Raw genomic sequence first — 22,732 nt, 5'->3', positions numbered from 1 at the left:
AAACTACCTTGCTCTCAGTTGAGTTAAGGGTCATTAGCCATTTATCACAGCAGGAGTTAACGTTAAGATCATTTTGAAGGGTAAGATGGTCATTAGTATTTTTAATAACCCGGTAGACAATGCAGTACATTGGCAAAAAGCCTTAATCTGGAAGTTATGTTAGTGCTGATGTCATTTATTTAAATTAAAAATAGTAAGAGGCCCAGGACGCTACCCTGCGGTACACCAGATATTAAGTCGGAAAGGGATGAAGAAAAGCCATTTGCCACTGTGAATTGAAGGTGACAAGATAAGAAGTTTCTAATCCATGACAAAGTTAAACTGTCAATTCCAAGGGTTGATAATTTTGCAATAAGATGGCAATGTGCTACACAGTCAAATGTTTTAGAGTATAGAAAGATGCAGTCAGTTTTAAGGTAATCATCCATGTTAGAATGTAGATCCGTGGTTAATTCAAGTATTTGTGTTTTGCATGATAAGGTTTTCCGAAATCCATGCTGGTTACTGAAAAAGAAATTATTGGACTCAAGGTGGTTGTAAAGGTGTGATGAAATAATGTGTTCAAGAAGTTTGCAGCCGATACACATCAACGAAATGGGACTGCAGTTTTCGGCTGCCTGTCTACTTCCATTTTTAAGTATGGGAATAATCTTAGCAATTTTCCAGTCGGATGGTAACTCTCCTGATGTTAATGACTGCTTAAATTGGTGGAATAATATTTGACCTTAAATGAAAGAGGTATTTTTCAGTATTTTATAATTTATGTTATCAATGCCACTAGAAGTAGATAGTTTAAGGTTTATATCAGACACATTATGCCTTCCAGCGAGAGTTCAATCAGCTCCATAAAACGAAAGTCTGTTTCGGGAACAGATGGCACGCTGGAATGATCTTCTCGAGTGAAAACAGATGAAAAGAAATCATTGAGCTCAGATGCACACTCTTGATCCGAAAGTCGTATTAGCTCATCGCGGTGTAAGGAAACATCGCTGCCCACGCCATTGGAAGCAATCGTTCTCGAGAACTTTTTAGGGTGACTTTAAGGGAGAAGGCAGGTCATAGGGGTAATATTAATTTCTAGCTGTCTTATTTATAGCCTTACAATATGTTTTTAAGTATTCTTTCTATTTTTTCCAAGAGGACAGAGTTAGGAGACATTTTGCACACTTGTAAAGTCATTTTTTTTTTTATTTAACCATGGGTTAGCTTTATTATTAGTTATCTTAATTAAGGGAACATACTTGTTCACAAGAACGGAGATTTTGTCTTTAAAAAGAATCCAGTTGTCATTTACAGATCGGCACGAAAATAAGGGCAGAAATGTCCAATTAAAAAACACCTCTAACTCGGCATTTATTTCGTTAAAGTTGGCCCTGTTATAGTCATGAATGTTTTTTTTAACTGTAACTCCTGAAAAAGTAATTGGGATGTCAAGGTTGCAGCTGTAGCATATCATGATCACTAAAGCCATCTATATGTGAAATCGGCCCTTCGGTATCAGGATCATTAGTTAGTAGGAGATCAAGGATGTTGGAACCATGAGCGGATTGGTTAACGACTTAAAACAAGTTGTAATCCAAAGTTAGGTTGATGAATCTTTTGCGGCATGACAAGAGAATGACAAGAATCGGCAGTCAATATGCAGGAAGTTAAAATCACCGAAAAGATAAATATTATTGGCAGGACAGTGTTTAGTAGCCTGAGATTTATTTTCCCTGAGCTATTCCTCAAATGAAAGACCAGACTCAGGCGGACAATAGAATGAGCTTAACAATATATTTGGGTGGAAGGTGATGAACATGCGACCAAAACAATTTTGAGTGTCGAGTTAGTGTCAACAACTGATGATGCAATCTTCTTGTTAACTGCAATCATTCCCTATTGATTTTGTAAAATTCGAAATACTGTATTTGTCCTCACACCTGCACATTTTGTATGTTGAATCAAGGCCTAGGTGAGGCAGTTGGTGTAATGTGGGCACATGGATGGCATTTAGCATATAAAAATGACAGCTTCCATCTCTCTGACTTTTTTCAGCTTTCACACTAAGCAGAGCATTCCAATATAGCACTTCAAATTATCTGGTTTAAAGGGTCACTGAAAAGCTTGAACGCAGTAAGAAAACTCTCAACAGTGCTCCTACCATGAAGACTAAAGCCAAATATTATTCTGCTGCACACAGCAGGGAGCCTACAATCTCGCATAATAGATTGCTTGCTCTCTGCTGTGGCCATCGAAACCCCCACTTTTTTTCTGTCTAACACAGTGTAAGTGGTGACATTACATGGAGTGCGATGGCCCATAGATGCCCGTTACTGGGGTATACGCATGCATGCACACCCTTCCACATTTTCTAAGAAATGGGGAAATGACTGTTGTTAACGCATCTTGCCTGTCCTGTCACCACTCCTTAGTCACCCTTGGACACCTTTGTCAGATGTTAGCTTTGAAGGGTTACCATAAGCGCACTGCAGAAAGAAGAAAAGAAAGAAAGGAGTGATAGGCAGGGAATTGCTATTGGTGCAGGGCTCCAGTTGAGGAAGAATGGGGAAAGTGAATATTGCACTCATTATATCACCATTATTTGTATTGTTTCTTAAAAATTTTATTTGGTAATATGGTCTTTGAAAGGCATCACACTCGTTACAGAGTGTCGCTCAGTTTCAAAAGGAGGTGTTTCAGGGTCCGTTCAAGACTAGTGCACTATGGATAGTACTGTGAGGGTCCGTTCAAGACTAGTGCACTATGGATGGTACTGTGATGAACTTGGATTAAATAATAATTTGAATACAATAACTTTGTTATAATAACTGTTTTCTGTAAATTCTTTAAAACTTTGCATTGCATACTGTTAAATAAATTCTCCTCTCAGCTTCATTTTGTTAAACACATCATGCATTCAAGTATTTGCCAATCACAGCCTCTAGGAGTAGTAATAATTTGTCTTCACTAATTATTGTATGAATATTTTTTTTTCAATTTCAAGGAAGCATTTTTAATTGTAGGCAAGCCACCAGAAATGTAAGCTGGCCAATCAGTTATCAGACAGTTTGGGTCAGTCAAAACATTTGTACATAGTGAGGATGAATGGGCATATCACTGGCCTGTGTACTTGAGATGAAACATATTTTTATGTCAATTGGACAAGAAATCTGGACTATTTCGTCGCAAGTATTGTGGAACATTATTTACCGGCACCAAATCAGTTGAAGTTTGTGTCCGTGACCTGCGTGTTCTTGCTTCATTCAATCTTAATTTGGCTCTGGCAAATCATGTTGTCCATATGCTTTATGCATGTCTTGATAACATAAAATAGACCTATCCTAGCATATTTTGTTTGGTAGCTTTCTGGATTGCTTCTTACTGTTTCTCTGCAGGATTTACACAGACCATAATGTGGACCAGACACCTGAAATGGTTGACACCTGGGCAGAGGCAGTGTCAAGCGAGTATCACAATGTCAACGTAACCAGTGAAGATGGTGATGCATTCTTTCCTGATGAAGAAGGCTCACAGAAATGGACAGCACAACGCTATTGGCACGTCATACGGCTACGTGAAGAGGCGATCCAAGTTGCCCGTACACTGTGGGCTGATTTTATACTTGTAAGTCCTTGAAAAGATGTGCAGTAAATCCTGTGGGTACATGCAGGAGTGCATACAGTTTTTCTGCAAGTTTTAAGAAAATTTAGAGCATGATGTGCAGGTTAGGAAATGCGGAGTAACTCGAAGGGAGACAAACTGATAGATGATTAAGGAATGACTGCAGAAAACTGCGGTTCGGAAAGTATGTTCTAAGAATGCATCGAATTATACCCCAGTCACACAGAGCACTTTTGGTTGTGATGAAGCCCGATTGAGATCGAATTTCTCAATTATAATTCATTACTTTGTGTCAGCTGCAGTAGGGAGCCAATCATGGTCGATAAATTCAATCCAGATCGGGCCTGATTGTGGTTGAAAGTGCATCATATTACCATATAACTGTACTGTACTACATATAACTTATCAAAGTACATCGCTTTTTTCTTTAATTAGATTACCAATGGATCACGAGTTCACCAAAAAATAGGGAGCATAAGGTGGCAGAAAGCAGGTTGCTTTCTTACAAATGCATTGTTTCTTTTTGGTATAATCTACGCAGCAGCACTCTTAATTGCGTCAGGCCTCAACTCGAATTCATGGGCTGAATGTACAGCTGCAAACGTGTGTCTTTCTGTGCTTTCTTTCCTTCTGGTTGTGTGTGTTGTGTGTAGTAGGCTACAAACGAGGAAGCTTAGTCCGTGTCAAATTTGTCAGCAGTCACGTGGATGCGCGCATCCTCTTGTTTTGTGCATGACTGCTTGCATAGGAACTAAAATAACTTGGTGCAGCGCTTCACTAACAGTTTTGTTAGTGAAGTTTATTTTTGTAACAATGCTAAATGTTTTGTGTGACAGAAATTACCTTTGCATTTTATTGCACACTGAACTTAAATGAAACATTTATCAAAGCTAAGGAATAAAGTCGCAAAGAAGGATAACTCCCCTCCCTTCAAAAAAGATTAAACATGAGGCATAATTAAAGATATCAAGTGTTCTGTAGTCAGGTTCTGTGGTACAAGTTGTCACATTTCCAGTTCAGTATGTGCTAGGGAAAAAAAAATTATATATATATATATATATATATATATATATATATATATATATTGCCGAGAGCTAGTGGGGCTATACTAGTTCAGGTGCAACCAAACTAGGCAGGCCCACTAAGCTTCATCAAAGTCACTCCCTCACGAGAGCAGGAATTGGCCTCCCTGGTGCAGTATTCGGCCACTACCTCCCTCATGACTCCGACGAACAAACGGGGATAGCCGATATTCTAGTCGACATTAAGCAGAAGAAATGGAGCTGGGCAGGCCATGTAATGTGTAGGATGGATAACCGGTGGACCATTAGGGTTACAGAATGGATACCAAGAGGAGGGAAGAGCAGTCGAGGATGGCAGAAAACCAGGTGGGGTGATGAAGTTAGGAAATTTGCAGGCGCAAGTTGGAATACGCTAGCGCAAGACAGGGGTAATTGGAGATCACAGGGAGAGGCCTTCGTCCTACAGTGGACATAAATATAGGCTGACGATGATGATGATGATGATGTGCTAGCTCACACCTGAACTGACTTGCAAGACTGGGATGTTGAACAATTTAAAAGTGTTGGTGTTGGCTAGCTCTTTTGGATTCAAGGAAATATGGTTGCAGCATATGAACTCATTCAACTAGTGCTGCTGTGTCCTACAGCATGAGTCACTGCAAGCATGTTTTTTTTTCTCTCTGTGCTTTTTTTCTTATGTTAGGTAAAGACGTTCTGCAAAGGTGTACATTGGCTGTTTGTGAACAGAGCGCTATTAGAGCTCAGATGCAGCATGGCTCCTGTATGGCACACCACAGCTGCACGGGGCTGACCAGTGAAAATTTGCGTTATAACATTTCTACATTGCAGACATTGCAGTTGACATGGCTATGATAAACCTTGTCTCCTGGCATTAGGTCTCTCATGACTTACAAGCAGCTACAACATTGGTTGCCAATGCAACACACAGTTGATAATAGTAGTTTTGCATGGTACTCCCAAGGCTTACCATACTTTCCGGTGTATAAGATGCGTTTCTTTCTTCTGAATTTTTCGTCAGTGCGTCTTATGTATTCTAGTCGACATTAAGCAGAAGAAATGGAGCTGGGCAGGCCATGTAATGTGTAGGATGGAAACACTTAAGTATGTGTTTTTTTTTTCCGGAAAAATTGCCGTCAAAATCTGATTCGATGTTATGGCCAAGCGAAGCGCACTGGTTGACTTAATTGCAACGGCTTCTGTGCGCGCTATCGAGGTGCCGGGTTCGTCTCGGGATCGAGTTACCGAGCGCCGTGCGAGAAGGACGGAGCAGCAACGCAAGCGGCGAGTCGGCCGACCCCGAGTACGTCGCATCTGCAGATTGCTGTTAAGATACTGGGCGCGCCGCTGCACAAACTATGCAGTTGCTGCCAGAGTACAAGCCCCCCTCCCTCCCGTGCTGCCTTCCCGCTTTCCTCCCTTGTGCGTGATTTGGCTCACCGTCGGACGCTTTCACTCGCACATACTATGCAGCGCGCGATAATGAAGTTATCGCCCTTGGACTTTATACGAAACATCGCGGCAAACACGACGGCAGAAATGCGCCTGGAGTGGAAATATATGGCACCCTTACGCTTGTGCATGACCCGCGCTCTATGAGTGAAACGTCACTGTAATTTTTTTTAATCGCTTACCAAACGAACAGGTGCGTCTTATACACAGGTGCGACTTATATACGTTTTTTTCGGAAAAACTGCCGTTTTGAGGGGGGTGCGTCTCGTACAAAGGTGCGACTTATAGACCGGAAAGTGCGGTACTCTAGATACTTTAAATACTTATAGAAAGGGCTTACTAGTGGAATAATTATGACCAACATATCAAGGGGTAGACATGCAGAAAGATGGAGGGCCAAAATATGTAACATGATGTTGGCATAATAAAGCCACTTAGTTGCAAGTACCAGTGCCATTTGTATCTCTGCCTTCTTGTGTTTTCGTTCCTCAGAGCATTGGTTGTAATAAAAATTCAACTAGCCCAGTTTTTAGATGTTCTTCACATAGAATAGCTAGCATTAACTTTGAGAGCAGCTATATTGCTGCAAACAAAAGCACGCATGAAGATGCTGTGTGAAGTTTTTTTCAGCTCATGAGTGTGAGTAAAGTGCCCGAGTCTTTAGTTGTTTTACTGTAACCATGCAATTGTACAATTCCTGCTTCACTTGGAACAGCAGAAGTGAAAAGTACTTTATGTTGAGATGCAGCTGGCTTTTTTTTTTTTTTTGCAATGCATTCCGTTTGATGCAGTTATGAACACATCTCCAGTATTCTGATGCCAACCTTTTGTTTTTGATGTGGATTGCAAAAATGCTTGTTATAGAACCCAGGCTGTCAAAATTAATCCCGTGCCCTGTACACTATGGTATCTCTCATAACCACAGTGTAGCTTTGGGGCATGAAGTGCTACGGACCAATAAATCTGATTTCAATGAAAAATCGATTAAAAATGTTCGCTGTTAAAAAAGAAAAAGAAAAAAACAGAGACAAGACTGTAAAAAATGAAAACATTTTTTAGGCACATTTCAGCATTTCTTGCCTATTGGTGTGCTGTGACACAGTCATCTCGTACATCTGGCTTGTGAGCATGGAGGAGTAAGGATTTACACGGGCCAATTGACTTTGAAGGATGCAGTGTGGGGGTCCGTGAATTTATGATGAAACAAAAATGAAAATTGTTTCAGTTGGTACAGTTGCGCAATGCAATGGTGCAGGTCTACGAAAAGTGGACAGACTCAAGCGCACATGTCCATCCTTTCTAACTGTCCTCTGTTTTCTGTGCTGTTATGCAAATTATCTATGCTTATCACATGTGTGCAATTTATATAGATTGTTGCATCCTGCTACGGTGAAACTGCATTTGCATGGAGTTTCACTGTAAGGAGCAGCTGCTGTTGTGGGTATATAGCTGATAATGACAGCTTCACTGTGATGCTTTGACATTGTATGCTTGTTTGCTTGTTTTTAAACTTGTACTGCTACCTTCCCATTTGAATGCCATGCCCAGATTTCTCATTTCTGTATACTTTGTGCTTTTCTTATTCTTCTTTTCCCCCCTTTATTCCCTCCTCCTCCACTGTAATGTCACACAGGCGCTGTAGATAACATGAATGAAGAATGAATGAATAAGAAATGCACAAAAAAAATGTCAGATAATTTTTTTGTTACTGTAAGTAGTAGTAGTTGTTGTTGTTGTAAAAGGGGAAAAGGAGATAAAGGAGGTAGAAAATGATGGACTGCAAGCATCGCAACTGTCTCACTCCTCAGTGGACACCTGAACTGTCCTGTCGCTGTGAGAACAATGCATGTTAATTTTTGCTAATTACCTTTTTAAAATTTTTTAGTTTTCATAAATTTACGAAAATTTATCATTGGAGCTTTCAAGACCATTAAGCCTACAGCAAAGCTGCATTCCCAAATCTTTATGCAGAGCATGCAAGTTATGCTTTGCAAGTTATGTGCAAGGGTTTGCTTTATAATACTGGCTCATTAGCTATAAACACTGCTGTTAGATGGGCCCATTGGTTGCTGGATTCTTGATTCACGTCACCATGCAGTGCAAAATAAAATGGCCTACAAGGAGAAGGCACAGGCACCTTAAATGCTGGTGTCCAATTTTATGTTGTTCTAGTAACATGAATTTTGAATACTGGTTCTTTACTGTTCTGCCTTCAGCGAGATAATCAGAATTGAGTCACACACACATGGCAACTTAATCAAGAGCTGGAAAAAAATTTTCTTGCCTGTGTAGATTATTATGCTGATTAATGCCTTAGTTCAATGCTTTCTAATCAGTAACAACATCAGGGCCTTCAGGACCTGAATTTGTTTAATTAAATGAAATGGACAAATAACTGTCATTCAGCCCACTTTTCAGGAGCCAGACATGAATTGTTACTGTATAATATTATACAGTAACAATTTATGTGATGTTTTTTGAAGGAAACATGAGTTATGCAAACCTTTGTAGTGACACTCTTAAAATGGCACTGAATACTTTATTGCTGTAGGCATTAGAGGACATCACATCATTACAACCATGTTTATAAAGTGGGTTTTGGGTGTTGAGCAGCATCAAATGGCAAAAAGATGAAAAAGTCATGGTGCCCTTGTTTTTATTAAGCTCAGTATCATTTTCATAGACATATTTGCTTATTTTTTGAAATCCTGGTTCACTTCAAGCTTTTCTCAAGTGCTGGCATTTTTGTTGGCATTGTTTGAGTGTTTCGTGATCAACTCCAAATAATAGAGTATAATATTAGCCAGAAAACTTGCCATTGAAGTTGATTTGTCTTAGTCTCCAAAATACCCACTGGTAAAGGCTTACACTGTTATTAATAACAGTGTATATATAGTGTATAATAGTGTATAACAGTGTAAATAACAGTGTAATAACAGCCACCAACTCACTGGTTTATTATTCCTAAACTGCTTTTTTTTTCCTGACTGCATTTCAGTTTCTTGATGGTGATGCCTTGCTGTCAAACCCCAAAACAATACAAGACCTAGTTGAGGAGAACAGGTATGTAGTATTATTAATTAGTAGTGTCTCAAATAAACATATGAAACAAGTGAAGCATCCATTTGTGCAGTAAAAGGCAGCAGGGAGGTTACATAGCAGACTGTTCATTATCAAAATGAGCTTGATTTGTTGCTTTTGCAAATATGTGGGCAAAAAAATTATATTTATTTTGCACTTATCTTCCATCTTTTCAAAGCAGCACAGGGGAAAAAAGTCAACAAACAGATAACACTAACTGATGATTTAGATGGTATGTACTAAATGTAAAGAAATTTAGAATCACAGAAACACAAAAATATGTCTTGACCATGGTTTAAACTTTCCTTCAAGTTATTGACCCTTTTCGCGGCGATCCCGTGGGCGCTGCCATGTTTGATCACGTGGTGACACATCCATTGCTTGCCTCAACTGCCTCCGTTGCCTCCTTGTTTACAATGGAAGTGTATGACACCGGCACGGCTTAGAAAACCTCTGTTTTGGGAGATATCGTAGACAGTGACTGGGGGGATGACACGGAGCTTTGATCGCCGCCTCAGAGAACATGCAAAAGCGCTTTCGGAGCTGATTAAGCTATGTTAAAACGGCGCAAGCAGCGTATATTGTGCTTGTTGTAAAAGCGGGGCTAATGTATTCCAAGCTATCCAAACATTCTGCTCATGAATTGAAATCAGGATTAGTGTGTTTTGAGCTTTGTTCTTTATTTGACCAATATTTTGAAGCAGCGGCTTGTCAGTTTCTGACTCAGTGAAGTTCCTCGGTGCGGCCACTATCTGATTATTTTCTGCCAAGTCGCTCGCCGGTGTGCTCAGTTTCGATAGATTTGTTCTTGCTGCGCACAAGGCTTGAAACGTAGCTGTTTTGTACATTGTAATACCTTGTAGCACATATATATTACCGCTAGTAACTCGCTCACTCTTGTGGACTGTCACGAAAAATTCGTCTTCGACTATTCGTGCGCCATCGGTGTAGTCCGTCATTTATTGTGCGTATATAGTGCGTGTATATTCAAGTGTGCGCCCATTCACTTATTCTTGATACGTCGGCGATAGAGTGGGCATAAGTTTTCCTGCTATTTGGGATAGATGTGTATAGATAATGTGCGCAAAACTTACGACAGGAAGCGGCGCTACTCTCTTTGTCATTGTTTAACGAGTAGTACTTACTCTTGCCGACATTCTGGGGCTGAAGCCCTTCCTTTGAAGGTTAGCGATACAATGCTGGTGGATGCGCAAATTTCTGTATCCTCGAGAAAAGCTGTACATCTCGAAGTGCCGGTAACACGTTTGGACAGTTGCAGCAGCAGTCCGTGAACTTGGCCCCACATATTCATTCCATTCCTTAATATGCCAGTCGCTATTTTTGCAGCCAACTACTGCACACGTCTTCAATCCACATGATTCAATCTAGCATGATTGGAGCACAGTGCATTGGCGAAAACTCAGTTGCATTTCGGACAGCTGATCGCACAGAAGCAAGGTAGAAGCGGTAATGGTTTTGTATTTGTGTGCGGTTGATGAGGAGACATATGGCGCGCTGCCGTAAGCGTCATCTCGTTTATCTCAAACAAACTGCTCCGCGAAAAGGGTCAATACTATCTAAGCACAGGAAAAAAAAAAAGAATGAGTAACTGGTGGTTTTGATAAACAGCACTGACATTAAAACTTAAATGTAGAAATATGTTTTTCACGTGGTTTAAACTTACCTTCAAGTTTGACCATGTTAAAGAAGTTGTATGTCAGTGGGCATTGAAATTAGCTGCTATGATGCCTGTTCTAAGAGTGAAGCAGCTGCTCTGCAGAGTTGAAGAACAGTGCCACTCAGCTAATATCGAATATTCAGCACTGAATCAGCTGAATTATGAAAAGTTTGTGTTTTTGCGTTGTTTGATTGGGAAGTGGAATGTGCACTAAGTGCTGATTTTGATGATACCTGTTGTCTAAGTTCTGTTTTTTTTTTAAATTCCCCGAGCTGCTGAAAATTGCCAGATGTGAACAAACTAAAAATTCATTCTTTAAGCTGTACAGTGAGGGGCATTCTTTGTAGAATGCCAAAGTAAATTTTCGGGAAAACCATCTTGCAGGGAAATAGTTTCATATCACACAGTAAGGAAAGAGTTAAAATTGAATAACAGTTAGGTATTCAAAATATTTTTTGTTAAATCAGAAAATATATAGAATAGTGCTTCATAAAACTGAATTTCAACTGCATAAAAAAGTTGATTTGCTCTCATGTTTCATTAGAGGACTTGCTTCAGTCGACTTCTGTTAATTCGAACCTGACAGGACCGATGGAATTGGTCTAATTATCCAGCATGTCGAATTAAATAAGAAACAGAAAAGAAAATGTCGTAGTACACTGCTGATTTATTTGACAGTATATTTGCCAGATTCTAACCCATCCCCCGAATCAAGAAAGCCCCCACTTTTTATGGGTTCACACTAAAAAATTAAAAATACAATGACTAAAAAACAGAGGTGTGTTGTTTGTCATCTTCCTTTCTGTTCATATCAGTGCTTTCTGCTGGAAACATTTCTTGCTGTGCACAACCAATGACTAACATAAAAATTGAATTAAAATGCTCAATGTAGAAATCTAACACACAACTGATTTTTTTAGCAAAATGTCGCATGCTGCTAATTCTGGCGATCCCAAATCACGAAAAGATGAAAGCAGCAAATTTTACCTTCACAGAATGAAAATATATTTGCACTTTATGTCCATTGTCATCACTCTCAGACAGCACTTTATCGCTGTTTATGGTCCACAACATGTCGTCCTTCGTATCGTCTATTCCGATTTGATATTCTGCTCTTATCAAACAGCCCCATTCTTCATTCTCGCCTAGACTAACCACTTCACTAGTTCATCCTGTAATGCCTGTAATTCTCCGGAACGCCAAAAACTTGTGATGGTGGCTTGTTTCCACTAGCTTGGCAAGTAAAATAACTTCTCTTTTGAATGAGCTCTTGTACCAAAGACTGAAAGTGGCACGCTGTTGTCATGCTACTTGTTCTGTTGCCATCTTGTGATGGCAATGTTGATGAGGCTAGGCTGACTCTGATGGTAAGCTGTTGCGAATGTGGTTTTGGTTTTGTATTCAATTGCACGGGCAGGCAATGTTCTGACAAATCTTCATAGGGCAGGCAGAAAATAGGTATTTACGGCTGGAGGTGATGTGTGTTCGACACATTCACTGTCTCCTAGCACTGCCAAAACTGATATTGCAGCCATTGGGGTCACGATGAATTTGTGCATTTGTGCAGGTGCATTTGTGCAGACCAGTCAAGCTTGAATTATTTAAGCAAGGGCTAATTTTAGGATCAAATTAACGAAAGTTATGGCTCGTAGAAATGTATAGGTGCTGGCCGAGACCTTCAGTTGGCATCAGAATAACCGAAAAATCGAATTAGCCAAAGTCAAATTGGTGAACATCTACTGTATTTCTGTAATTACCACTTGAGTGTTGCAGCTAACAATACTTCTTGCTTTACCTTGATCAGAGAATGTTTTCTTCATTGGAGCACCTGTTCGTGCTTTTTAATTTAATGCACAGTGAGTGTTACAAAAGCGGTGAGGCTATAAGCCCCGTCTAATGTAAATAGTGAACCTTTAGTTCTTGCATTGGCTTGGGGCTGAATTGGGCATTAGGTATCAATCCTTTATGAGCTAACCTAATAACATTTCATATGTCACTATAACTGTAAGGAGTCAATTTTTAATTGAGCGTGACTTCATTTATTTTCTGCAGCAACTTTCACGTGTGAGATTGTATTGCAGTGTATCTTCTTGCTGGAGAACTTACTACACATACGAACCATGGGTTTGGCTTTAACGTAGTGGACCTTCTCGAGTGTAACTTCTCGAATATGTTCAGAGAGTAGCTGTTGTGCCTGATCGCAGCAATGACAGTGGCCACTTTATTTTTTATTTTTTTTGCTCTGCGCAAATATTTCTGACATAGCTTTTTTTGTTGTTGTAGTCCTAATCAGTTAAATAGCTGTCCCATACTCCTGCATTACCTTTAAACAGAAGCTTTAAGGTATGAATGCTACAAATGTTTCCTTTTATTGCTACTGTTTCTCAGTATTTGTAGTGCTTATTTTAGTAATAGTATAGGGGAGCGAAGTGGCTTGATTAGATTGTAATCGTCACTGAATTTTGCCTCGTACAGAACCATCATTGCTCCAATGCTGGACTCCCGCAGTGCATACTCAAATTTCTGGTGTGGCATGAATGAAAAGGTATGTCCACATTACTGATATTTTTTTTTTTCTTGCTTGTGTTGTTGCTCAAACATTGTGAGTGTTCTGGTGTACCTGGCAGTGAATGTGTGACTGCATTGGGTAGATGAAACTCATTGAATAAGCAAGTATAAGTACTGCATAAATCCACAAGCTTCATGAAAGTGAATGTTATCATCCTGCCAAAAATAGCATTGATCTACAGAGGAAACCCCAGTGGAAAACTTTTTTTTTTTCCTTTTATGGAACTCATTATATTAGCACGTGATATCCTAGATCCCTTACTGTCACTGTATGGTCAAGGGACCACTGCATGTATGAATTTGCTTGCGGTGTTTGCTGCTGGCTGCATATCACATTACTGAGTCATGTGATATGCTAAGTGAAAGGACAGAAGTGTAAAAAGCTAAGTATACCATCACTTATGCTTAATTACTTCAAATTGTGATGTGTGGTTGTGGCGTAACTAGTCACTAATTTGCTCTAGCCCTAAAACTAAGCATCTCTGAATTAGTCAGGCTAGTGACACACACAATTGCAAATCTGGTGCATTTTAAAGTTTGTTTCTTCATGTTCACATTTCATTCTAGTAGTATGATAGTGCATGACTGTGGCTACAGTTAAACATCTGTTACTGCCTCTGGGGCAGATCTCCACTTTAGGGGAGAGAACATAAGTGCAAATGCATGGTACTTTGCTCCATTCAGGGATACTACGAGCGCACAGATGAGTACATGCCAATACTTGAGAAAGAAAAGGTTGGTGTTTTTCCTGTGGTGATGGTCCACTCTGCGACGCTGATAAACCTGAACCACGCTGACTCCCGCAAGTTGACTTATCACCCAGAGAAGCTAGAAGGCTACACGGGACCAATTGATGATGTTATCACCTTTGCACACTCAGCCAAATTTGCAGGTAAGGCCCATTAGCAGAGTATGCTAATCTCCCCGCAACGATTAGGTGTATAAACGTATGCAAGTGTCTTTTTGAGGGGCACAGCCATTACTCCACAATCTTCTACAAAAGTGAGCTATGAAGTTCTTTTTATTCGTTATACTATATAGTATTTGAAGTTTGCTGGAAAAAAAACAGCCTTTTTTTTTAAACAGTTTATGCATAATAAAATTTTTCACTATTCAAGTGTGTAGTTTATTTAATGTATCATTTGCTAATGAAATGATGTCCCTGAAATGTCCCTGAAAAAACAAACAACAAGCTCGTACTGTCTGCATAAATTATATATTCTACTGACCTGGGGTGCTATAATGTAAAATGATTCCAAACTGTTTTGATTCCGAACTCCTGACATCAAATTTACGTAACCACCGATGCAAGCATCGGGCGGTGACCCGCAGCGTTGTCTGAACAACTCAATCAAACACTCTCCTCGTTTATAGGAGGTTACCTTTGTTCTCTTTCAACACCAATAACATTGTCTACACTCAGCGGTTTTTCTTATCTAATTGGCTGACAAGAGGTGAGGAGCACGCTCTAGTGGAGAGGGTTTCGATGGGGCCGAGCCAGCACAGGGAAAATAGATAACCGTATGAAGAGGGTAGTGCCGGCTTCTCCGATTGGTCCGCTTCGCCTTACTTAGCTTGCGGTAGCTGGTCGAAAATCGCGGCGGCGTGCAACGGAAGGATAATAATGCTGCTAAAACGGATCCTCAGCAAGGAAGAGTTTGCAGAGCAATGTCGTATGCATACCGAAAGAGCTTGATAACGTTTTACTGCTGCACAAAAAGGTTTATCATGCGCAAATAAATACATGCTCACTGGCAGGTGTGAGTAGCGAGGGCCTGAGCGATCGGCGGGCAGCCATCGTCTATTCCTTTCGGAACGGGGTAGTCTGTGACTATTCAGAAAAAAATTTCAGTTTTGTTCGGCATATTAATGCATTTTTTTCCCGTACACGTCACTTTGACGTGGTGAGTTTTCGTGGTTTTGTGAGGTTGCGTGACAGACAGGCGAAGTGGGCATAGCCCTCTGCTATTGTACCAATAGTAGAGGGCTAATGGTTAAAAGGCGTCGAATCAGGAATGATTATTTTTATTTTGTGCGGTTTAATTATGCATTATCAGTGTGTACACGTTATATCAGATGGGGAGCTATCGCGGTTTTCGTGATGTCGCGTGACAGACAGGCAAAGTTGGGAGTGGCCCGAAAATGTTTTGACCAATCATGGAGGCTGATTGCAGAAATTGGAATCAAAACAGTTTGGAATCATTTTACGTTATAGCGCCCCTGTATACTCTGACAACTGTGTATACTGCCTTGAGAAACACCATACTGCGTTTTTTTTACACATATAATTGCTTTTTATTGCAATAGAAATTATATGAATGCTCGTTTGTGCTGGCACCAGCACCACTGATGGCATTGTCATGCTGTCAATGGTATCGATGTGCATGTGCGGCCTGTGTATGAAGGGTAAGAGGGTTTTTAGAGACGCGAGAAATGGGCAGTGCGTTTGGCTGCAGAAGTGGGGTAACCAAATGGATGCATCCTCATGCTCCACTCAATTGACACTGCAGCGACCTCCCACCTCCCACTGCTGGCATGCGTGTTGTGTGCACAAACAGTAGCGTTCCTGCCAAGCAGCTGTGTACATATACCACACTGTGGCACATAAAGTGGTCCAAGCAGAGTGCACAGTACTCTTCAAGCTACAAACGCTGGTGGTTCCCCTTTGGTCTCATTTTGTATACCATCGAGGAGCGATACTTGCAATGCCACTGGTGGCACTTCTCATTATGCCGGCATTGTGAGACACCGGGGCACTGCTGGGGTGCTGTTTCTTCTGCCTGGCAGCAGTTGCTTTGGATGCTGCGTCGTGCCAGCATGTTGCACCCACGTATAGTTAGAACACTATCTGAGGAGTTCAAGCACAACACTAAACATTGCTATCACTGTCAGCGTTTTGCCCTTCAGGCGAAACTGCCCAATTTTTTATAGACGCTCATTGGTTAATGATCAGTCAAATAATTCTCTACTGACTCTAAAACAGCACTGCAAATTTCATAGCAATCTAACTTTTGTATGGTTAGTACTACTGTAGAATGTATGGTGAAAAAAAGTGGGAAATTGGGCAAGTTGTTTTTATTTCATGGTTGGGGGTAGTGCAAGAAATGGACATGGAAGAATTGGCAGTTTCACCCGAAGGGCGAAGCACAGGAAGCGATAGTTAAGGCTCAGCATTGGGCTCGAGATCATTGGACGGTGTTGCAATACGCAAAGCCGACATGCTGCCACAGGGACGTAGCCAGGGGGGAGGGGTTCAAACCCCCCCCCCCCCCCTGAAATTTTTTCCGCAACCCCCCCCCCCCCCACCCTTTGTTCTCGTCGCTTCGCGCTGACATAATTCATGAAACCGGTGCTACTATCACAATTTCATTCCTGGGCGCTTCTGTTTGGGTTGGTAATTTACAGCGAATCATGTCTGCATATGAAAAAACTGTCACGGTGTTTGTCAAGGCTTTGACACTCTGTGAAGCTTTGGGCGAGAATGTGGCGGCCGCATTCTGAAGCAACAAATGCGCAACAAATGAAGCAACAAATGCGGCAGCCGCATTTTAGATGATGGCGAAAACGCTCGAGGCCCGTTTACTTAGATTTAGGTGCACGTTAAAGACCCCAGGTAGTCGAAATCTCCGGTATACATTTCCGCCGCTTCCCTTCAGGTGCCGGTTAGGCCGCGCTCACGCATGATCTTAGGCTACGTTCACACTTGGTCTCGAAGCTGTCGGAAGCGGCAAAATCTTGCAAAAATCCGCCAACCTAGGCGGCAAAACAGGCAGAAAAACAGGCTGCGAGCCAAATCAGTCTCGGGCCGATTTTTTCACCATGGCAAAGCGGAAACGCGGCGGAAAGTCATTCTGCTTCACTGGAAGCTACACTAGCATGTAACGAACCGGTCGTAAAATTGATCATGGCACCAAAAGTGTAGGCTGTAATGCTGATCGACGCGATCAAGAACCAGCCCTTGCTCTACGACAAGAGTGGCTATAAAACTTACTGTCAGCAATACTCGCGATAGTATTCAACGTCGCGCGACTGGAGGTAAGGCAACGAAGCCTTGGCGTGACCCAACTTCTCGCGCTTTCGCAAAGCCAGGCGAACCCACCACCGCCGTTTCCGAGGTGTCCGTGCCTTCCGCTTATTCATTGTCCATTTCTAGAAAACAAGTAGGTAGAAGTATAAAAGCCATTTCTTCTTCCACTTCCACGGCAGACAATATTTAGGCAGATTCCTCGTTGGCGCTCCATAATTCTCCTCCCACGTGTACGGTATGTTGCAGAAGTCGTGGGGTGCTTTTCTCGTCGCGACGATAGATTGGGAGCGTAGGTCTCACGTAGGACGCGCAGGCTTTGGTGAGCCCTAACACAAGGGCCAGCCCGGGTTTTAACTGTGGTGTTCCCGTTGCCCCTTTGGTGTCCTGGAGGCGCCGGCAATACGAAATGATGAAATGTTAGTACAACTTGTAAATAAAAGCTATTAAAGAAATATTATCACGCCTAGGCACCAACCTGTGACTCAGTGCTACCGCGCCCGTGTGCGGAGAATTACGGAACGCCAACGAGGAATTTACCGCAGGTCGCAGATGACACGTGAAGTTGCGTAAAATTATCACTTTTGATGACGGTACGTGGGTCAAAGAATGAACATACCGCTCGAAATAATGCGATAATGAGCGCCACCACGCCAACAAACGTACGCGGACGAGATGGATCTGGACGAAAACGGCAGCGGCGGCCGCGGCGGTAGCAAAACAAATGTGAACAACTTGGACAGGCGCGGAAAAAGTTTTCCGGCCGCTTTGGCCTTTCCGCCCGCTTGCCGCTTCCCCAAGTGTGAACGTAGGCTTAGTCTGCGCGAGAAACGTCTCTTGTTTGGGATTGCGCCCCTACGGAAGGCTGGTAATTACTGTTGTGTTGTTGAATCCCAAACCAGCAATTACGGAAGGCTGGTAGTTGCTGTTTTGTTGTGAAATCCCAAACCAGCAATGTACCCACGAAGGGGTTGATGACAGCAGTGAAATTCCACCGACTCGCAACAGAATACACAAAACAGACAGCCGACAAGCATGAATTACTGCTGTGCGTGCAGTACAGCGTAAGTAAACTTTTGTTGCAGGCGCTGACAGTTCTCGTCGGAGTTCATGCGTCCTGAGAAATTTATTATGTGCACTATGCACTGAACAAGACCGGAGTTCATTCCTGCATCACTAGTACACCAATCAGTCGAGATTCTGTGAGGTACAAGGCCGCTTCCTGTTTGCACCGGCGTAAGTGAAGCAGAAATGAGTTGCACGCACTACTTAAAATACGTACACATGCCATATCTATGCTGTGCGGTGAAATATTCTGTACAATTCTGAATCTGTTGACGTAAAGGCAAATGACGGCTGCACGCTCACACACAGCGGAAGACACAGCGGCCCATGCACTTGCCGCAGGAAATGCAACCCTCTTGTATGAGGGAGCAGGGTGACGAAAGCTTCGACAAAAAAAAAAAAAACCTTACGCGTTTTTGCCCGTATTTAAGTTTTCTAGCGCAAAGACACAGCGAACAAGCTATTGCTATGGGAGTAGGTATAGCCTGGTCACACGTGCATTTTCACGCGTATAGCCGTCCTTGACTTGTGAAACGCACTTCGCCCCGACGAGGACGACGCCATCTACGCTTAACGTAAATGAACAATTAATGATGTCTTCTCCGATCGCACGGGTCGTCTCAATGATGCGTTTTCGAAGACTGGTCCATTCAGTGGCGCGATGAGAGACCGTTGCTCCAAATGCCCACTGTACCTGTCGTACTTACTGGATTTACGGACCTTACTTTACTTTTTACTTAATTGCTTCACAAGCACACGCACACGCGAGGGGGGGGGGAGCAGTCCCATGTCTTTTGATATACATGTATGGAGTCTGCTTCAATTACCAATATTTATTATCGACCACGTGACGTAGAAAAAAGCAGAAGCTTCCCCCCCCCCCCCCCCCCCCCCCGGTCGGGCCGGTGAACCCCCCCCCCGAAAACAATTTCTGGCTACGCCCCTGTGCTGCCAGTACAGCTCCCTGGCAGCTACCAGGCATCTCACAATGCTGACATGGCGAACAGCATTGCACCTCGATGGTGCATGAGATGAGACTGACAAAAAACAGTTATGTTTGTTTTTCAGCAGGAATGCTAGTGTTTGGCAGAACGAGACGGAATGCTGCCTGGCTCTGCTGCAAAGCTTATTGAGCAGAGTGTGAAGGTGTGTCCACTTGTCTTTATCATTTTTGCTGCCACACTGTGCGTCTCACTTGTCTCTGGGGATGTTCTAACCCTCCGTACGGCATCAATATACCGTGATAGCACCGTGGTAGCGACAACGTGTATGCGCCTCATATGTACATATAACTGCTATTGCAATAATACGTCAGCTCTGTGTTTGTTGTCTTGCTTTCTTTGTCTCTATTTCTTGCGCTGCCCCCAACCACATTCTTCAACCTCACCTTCCTGCCCATTTATCGAGAAGGGTAAGCCAGTTGGTCGTGGTTAAAGATGGGGGTGCGAGGTGTGTGGAATAAAATGTAAAAAGGTATACTTCAAACCATAGTTGCCCTTCGGTTGACTAATAACTGGTGCTAGCGGCATCCTTTGTGTCAGCAGTGGCACAATGAAACTCATTATGAAATTGATTTATATTAAAAGGCAGGTAAAGTTGATCGATGTCACATTAATGAAGGTGGAGCATAGTGAGGCTTCTTGAGTGCCTCACTGCTGTAAAATATTTTTGAAAAGGCAGTGTGAAATCGCACAACTCTGCTTCAGCATTGAAATTTCTTCTATTTGTTGCTGTGCTTATAGAACCTGTCCCATTTACCTGCAGCTATTGAGATGTTTATCAGCAACAAGGACCAGTATGGCCACATTCTGGCTCCCTCCGAGTCGCCGGCACGCGAGGCAGAGGAGCTGTTAAACCTCAAGCTGGATGTCACAGGTTTGTTTATTAATTTATAAATTTATTTATTCTACTTTGGTGTTTTCTTTTATGGGAAAACGTGGATGTTGCCTAAACCTTGCTTTAAAAGAATTGCACACTGGTAGCAACCCCATCATTAATATAATATGGTGAAAGCAGTTTGCACTTGCTCCGAATCAGGTGTCAAGAAAATGGGCAGGCTTTTACATTTGCTCCGTGTCTGAACATAATGGCAAGAGAGCCATTGCTTCATGCTACTATTTTGAAAAATGTCTATCCACTGAAGTGCTAGCTTATACTGGCATGTCCACATGTACCAATTTAATAGGTACATTACAACTTCATTTGTAATTGTCAGCAGTTATCTTCTAGTAGCTGAGCTTGGAGCAGAGAGTAATTTTAATGTGCTTAATATTAGTTTTCGAGAATTGTGCATGAATTGGAATATCACTATTGTGTGGAGCTAAGGCACTGGTATAATCACCAAGGTGGCAGTTTCAGTGAGTCGGTAATCCATGCTTCTTTATGAATTATCATCATCAGCATAGATTTTGCACATACCGCTGCTTTATTTGAACCTGCATTTTGCAACAAGATTATGTTTTTTGACCTGCTTCATTTGGTAAAGCACAGGGTATTTTTATTTTCCTGTTCTGTCTTAACGCCATTGTATGTGCACTTCACCACCAGAGAAGCGAGCTGCTACAGAAACATAAGCTAGTTTTGCTACCTGTCAGCAACTAAAAGTCTGAACAAACCAGGCAAGCTAAGATGCTAAGTGTTTTATTGAATCATGCAGACCAAGAAATTCAACCTTACGGCAAAATTTGAGTGAAAATAAGGCAGTGGTGAAGGCAAGATCTTCTTTTTAAACTCTGAGAATAAGAATGCAGGTCACTGTAGGTGTGCTTCCTTTATTTATCCTTGTCTAGTCTGTGCAAAGAATTAAAGCAAGTTTGTCACCAGTGTTTGTCTGTGACCTGCAGGGCACTTGATATGTGCACAACATGCAAGTGTTGATTCTCTGTCTCTGTTGTGTTCAAAGAAAATGAATGGACCTAATAGTAGGCACTATGGTTACAAGCCGTTCAGAAGAAAGAATGATCTTTTAAGCTTCATATCACGTGAGGGTGTGGTTATTTTCATGAAGCAGTTTCTTGGTTTTTTCTTACATGTGAATTATGGTTTGTCATGCTTGTGCAAGATCCTGTGGGATATTTTGTGGAAATGGCAATTTTTGCTATGGTTCAGTTGATTAAAACTGAACTGCACATTCCCATGTCCTTTTCGCAAACTCAGTGTAATAATACTGTCATACGTGAGTCATACGTGCACGACAGACAATGGGAAGTGAGGAACTTCAAAGATAGAAACTTTATTGGATATGTTTGTGCCTTCAAAGAAAAGTGCAACTTAGCAGCAACAATGGCAATGCTGACAGCACAATCAATGGTCATCGAATTAAATAGATCAGTTAACAGTTGGGGAGATGGGTTTGCGCGAGGCTCACCCTCCGAGCTATGGTCAGGAAAGGATGCTCCTCCACTCCGCAACACACAAAGGCGCTGCGGCAGGGTTCGCCGATTCTCCGGCACGGCACATAGAAGGCTCCAGAAACAGATCGCCAAGAAACGTTGGTTTATTAACTCCAGATACAACGCTTGTACAGTGCGACAGTCACTGCGCTTGTAGGCAAAAGCTAACAGCAAGACCGATTCAGTATATGTGCTCGCTGCGCTAGGGCTTACCGGATAGCAGTCCACCAACCGCAAGAATGAGAAGTCACAGGAGCAAAGGTCCCACACAACCAACTCACTGCGGGGCTGTGAGCATCTGCCGCGGTGACGAAGTGCTCAGCGGAAGAAAGCTTGGGTGGACAGGGCACACGGGGCCTGCCACTCGGGAGGTGACTCAACGCCGGGAGGGAGAAGCATGGTTTGTGTGGGAAATTAGCTCCGGTGCGCTAGCCGTGTCTGCCATGTATCCACTGGGATGGCGATTCCCGGAGATCGAGCTAAGCACAATGCGTAAGCTTGGGGGTGAGACACGGGAAGGCACCTTGATCCCCACACAGTCAACTCAATTCCCTCTTACTGGGAACCATTGTGCATTCTGGAACAATCAGTGGACATGAAAATAGTCTGATGATGATGAGCTAGAATGGCCAGCAAGACTAGCTTTTCTTGCTCAAGGGATATAAAATTGAAGCGATAAGATGTACTCTTGTAGTTCCTTATTCTGAACATGACAGGCAAGGATGACAAAAAGGGAACTGGAATTAACCCTTTACCTTCCACAAAAAAAGAACATTTAAGCAAACTTCCCAGACATTTTTTTTTTTCGCTCAGTTTGTAGAGCTTTCTT

At 42.2% G+C, this 22,732-nt stretch overlaps 1 protein-coding gene across 1 annotated transcript in view; it reads left to right on the top strand.

Annotated features, from left to right (window-relative positions):
* LOC119436751 (glycosyltransferase 25 family member) overlaps window positions 1–22,732 on the top strand; it is a 367,617-nt gene that overhangs the window by 14,931 nt on the left and 329,954 nt on the right. The window contains exons 2-6 of the mRNA XM_037703743.2: window positions 3,378–3,606; window positions 9,094–9,158; window positions 13,330–13,399; window positions 14,107–14,314; window positions 20,276–20,386. Coding sequence (XP_037559671.1) covers window positions 3,378–3,606; window positions 9,094–9,158; window positions 13,330–13,399; window positions 14,107–14,314; window positions 20,276–20,386 — 683 coding nt within the window. The remainder of the gene's footprint in view (window positions 1–3,377; window positions 3,607–9,093; window positions 9,159–13,329; window positions 13,400–14,106; window positions 14,315–20,275; window positions 20,387–22,732) is intronic.

Source organism: Dermacentor silvarum, chromosome 1 (genome assembly GCF_013339745.2).
Source record: "Dermacentor silvarum isolate Dsil-2018 chromosome 1, BIME_Dsil_1.4, whole genome shotgun sequence".
NCBI lineage: Eukaryota > Metazoa > Arthropoda > Arachnida > Ixodida > Ixodidae > Dermacentor > Dermacentor silvarum.
This window is presented reverse-complemented; position numbering and strand designations above follow the sequence as displayed.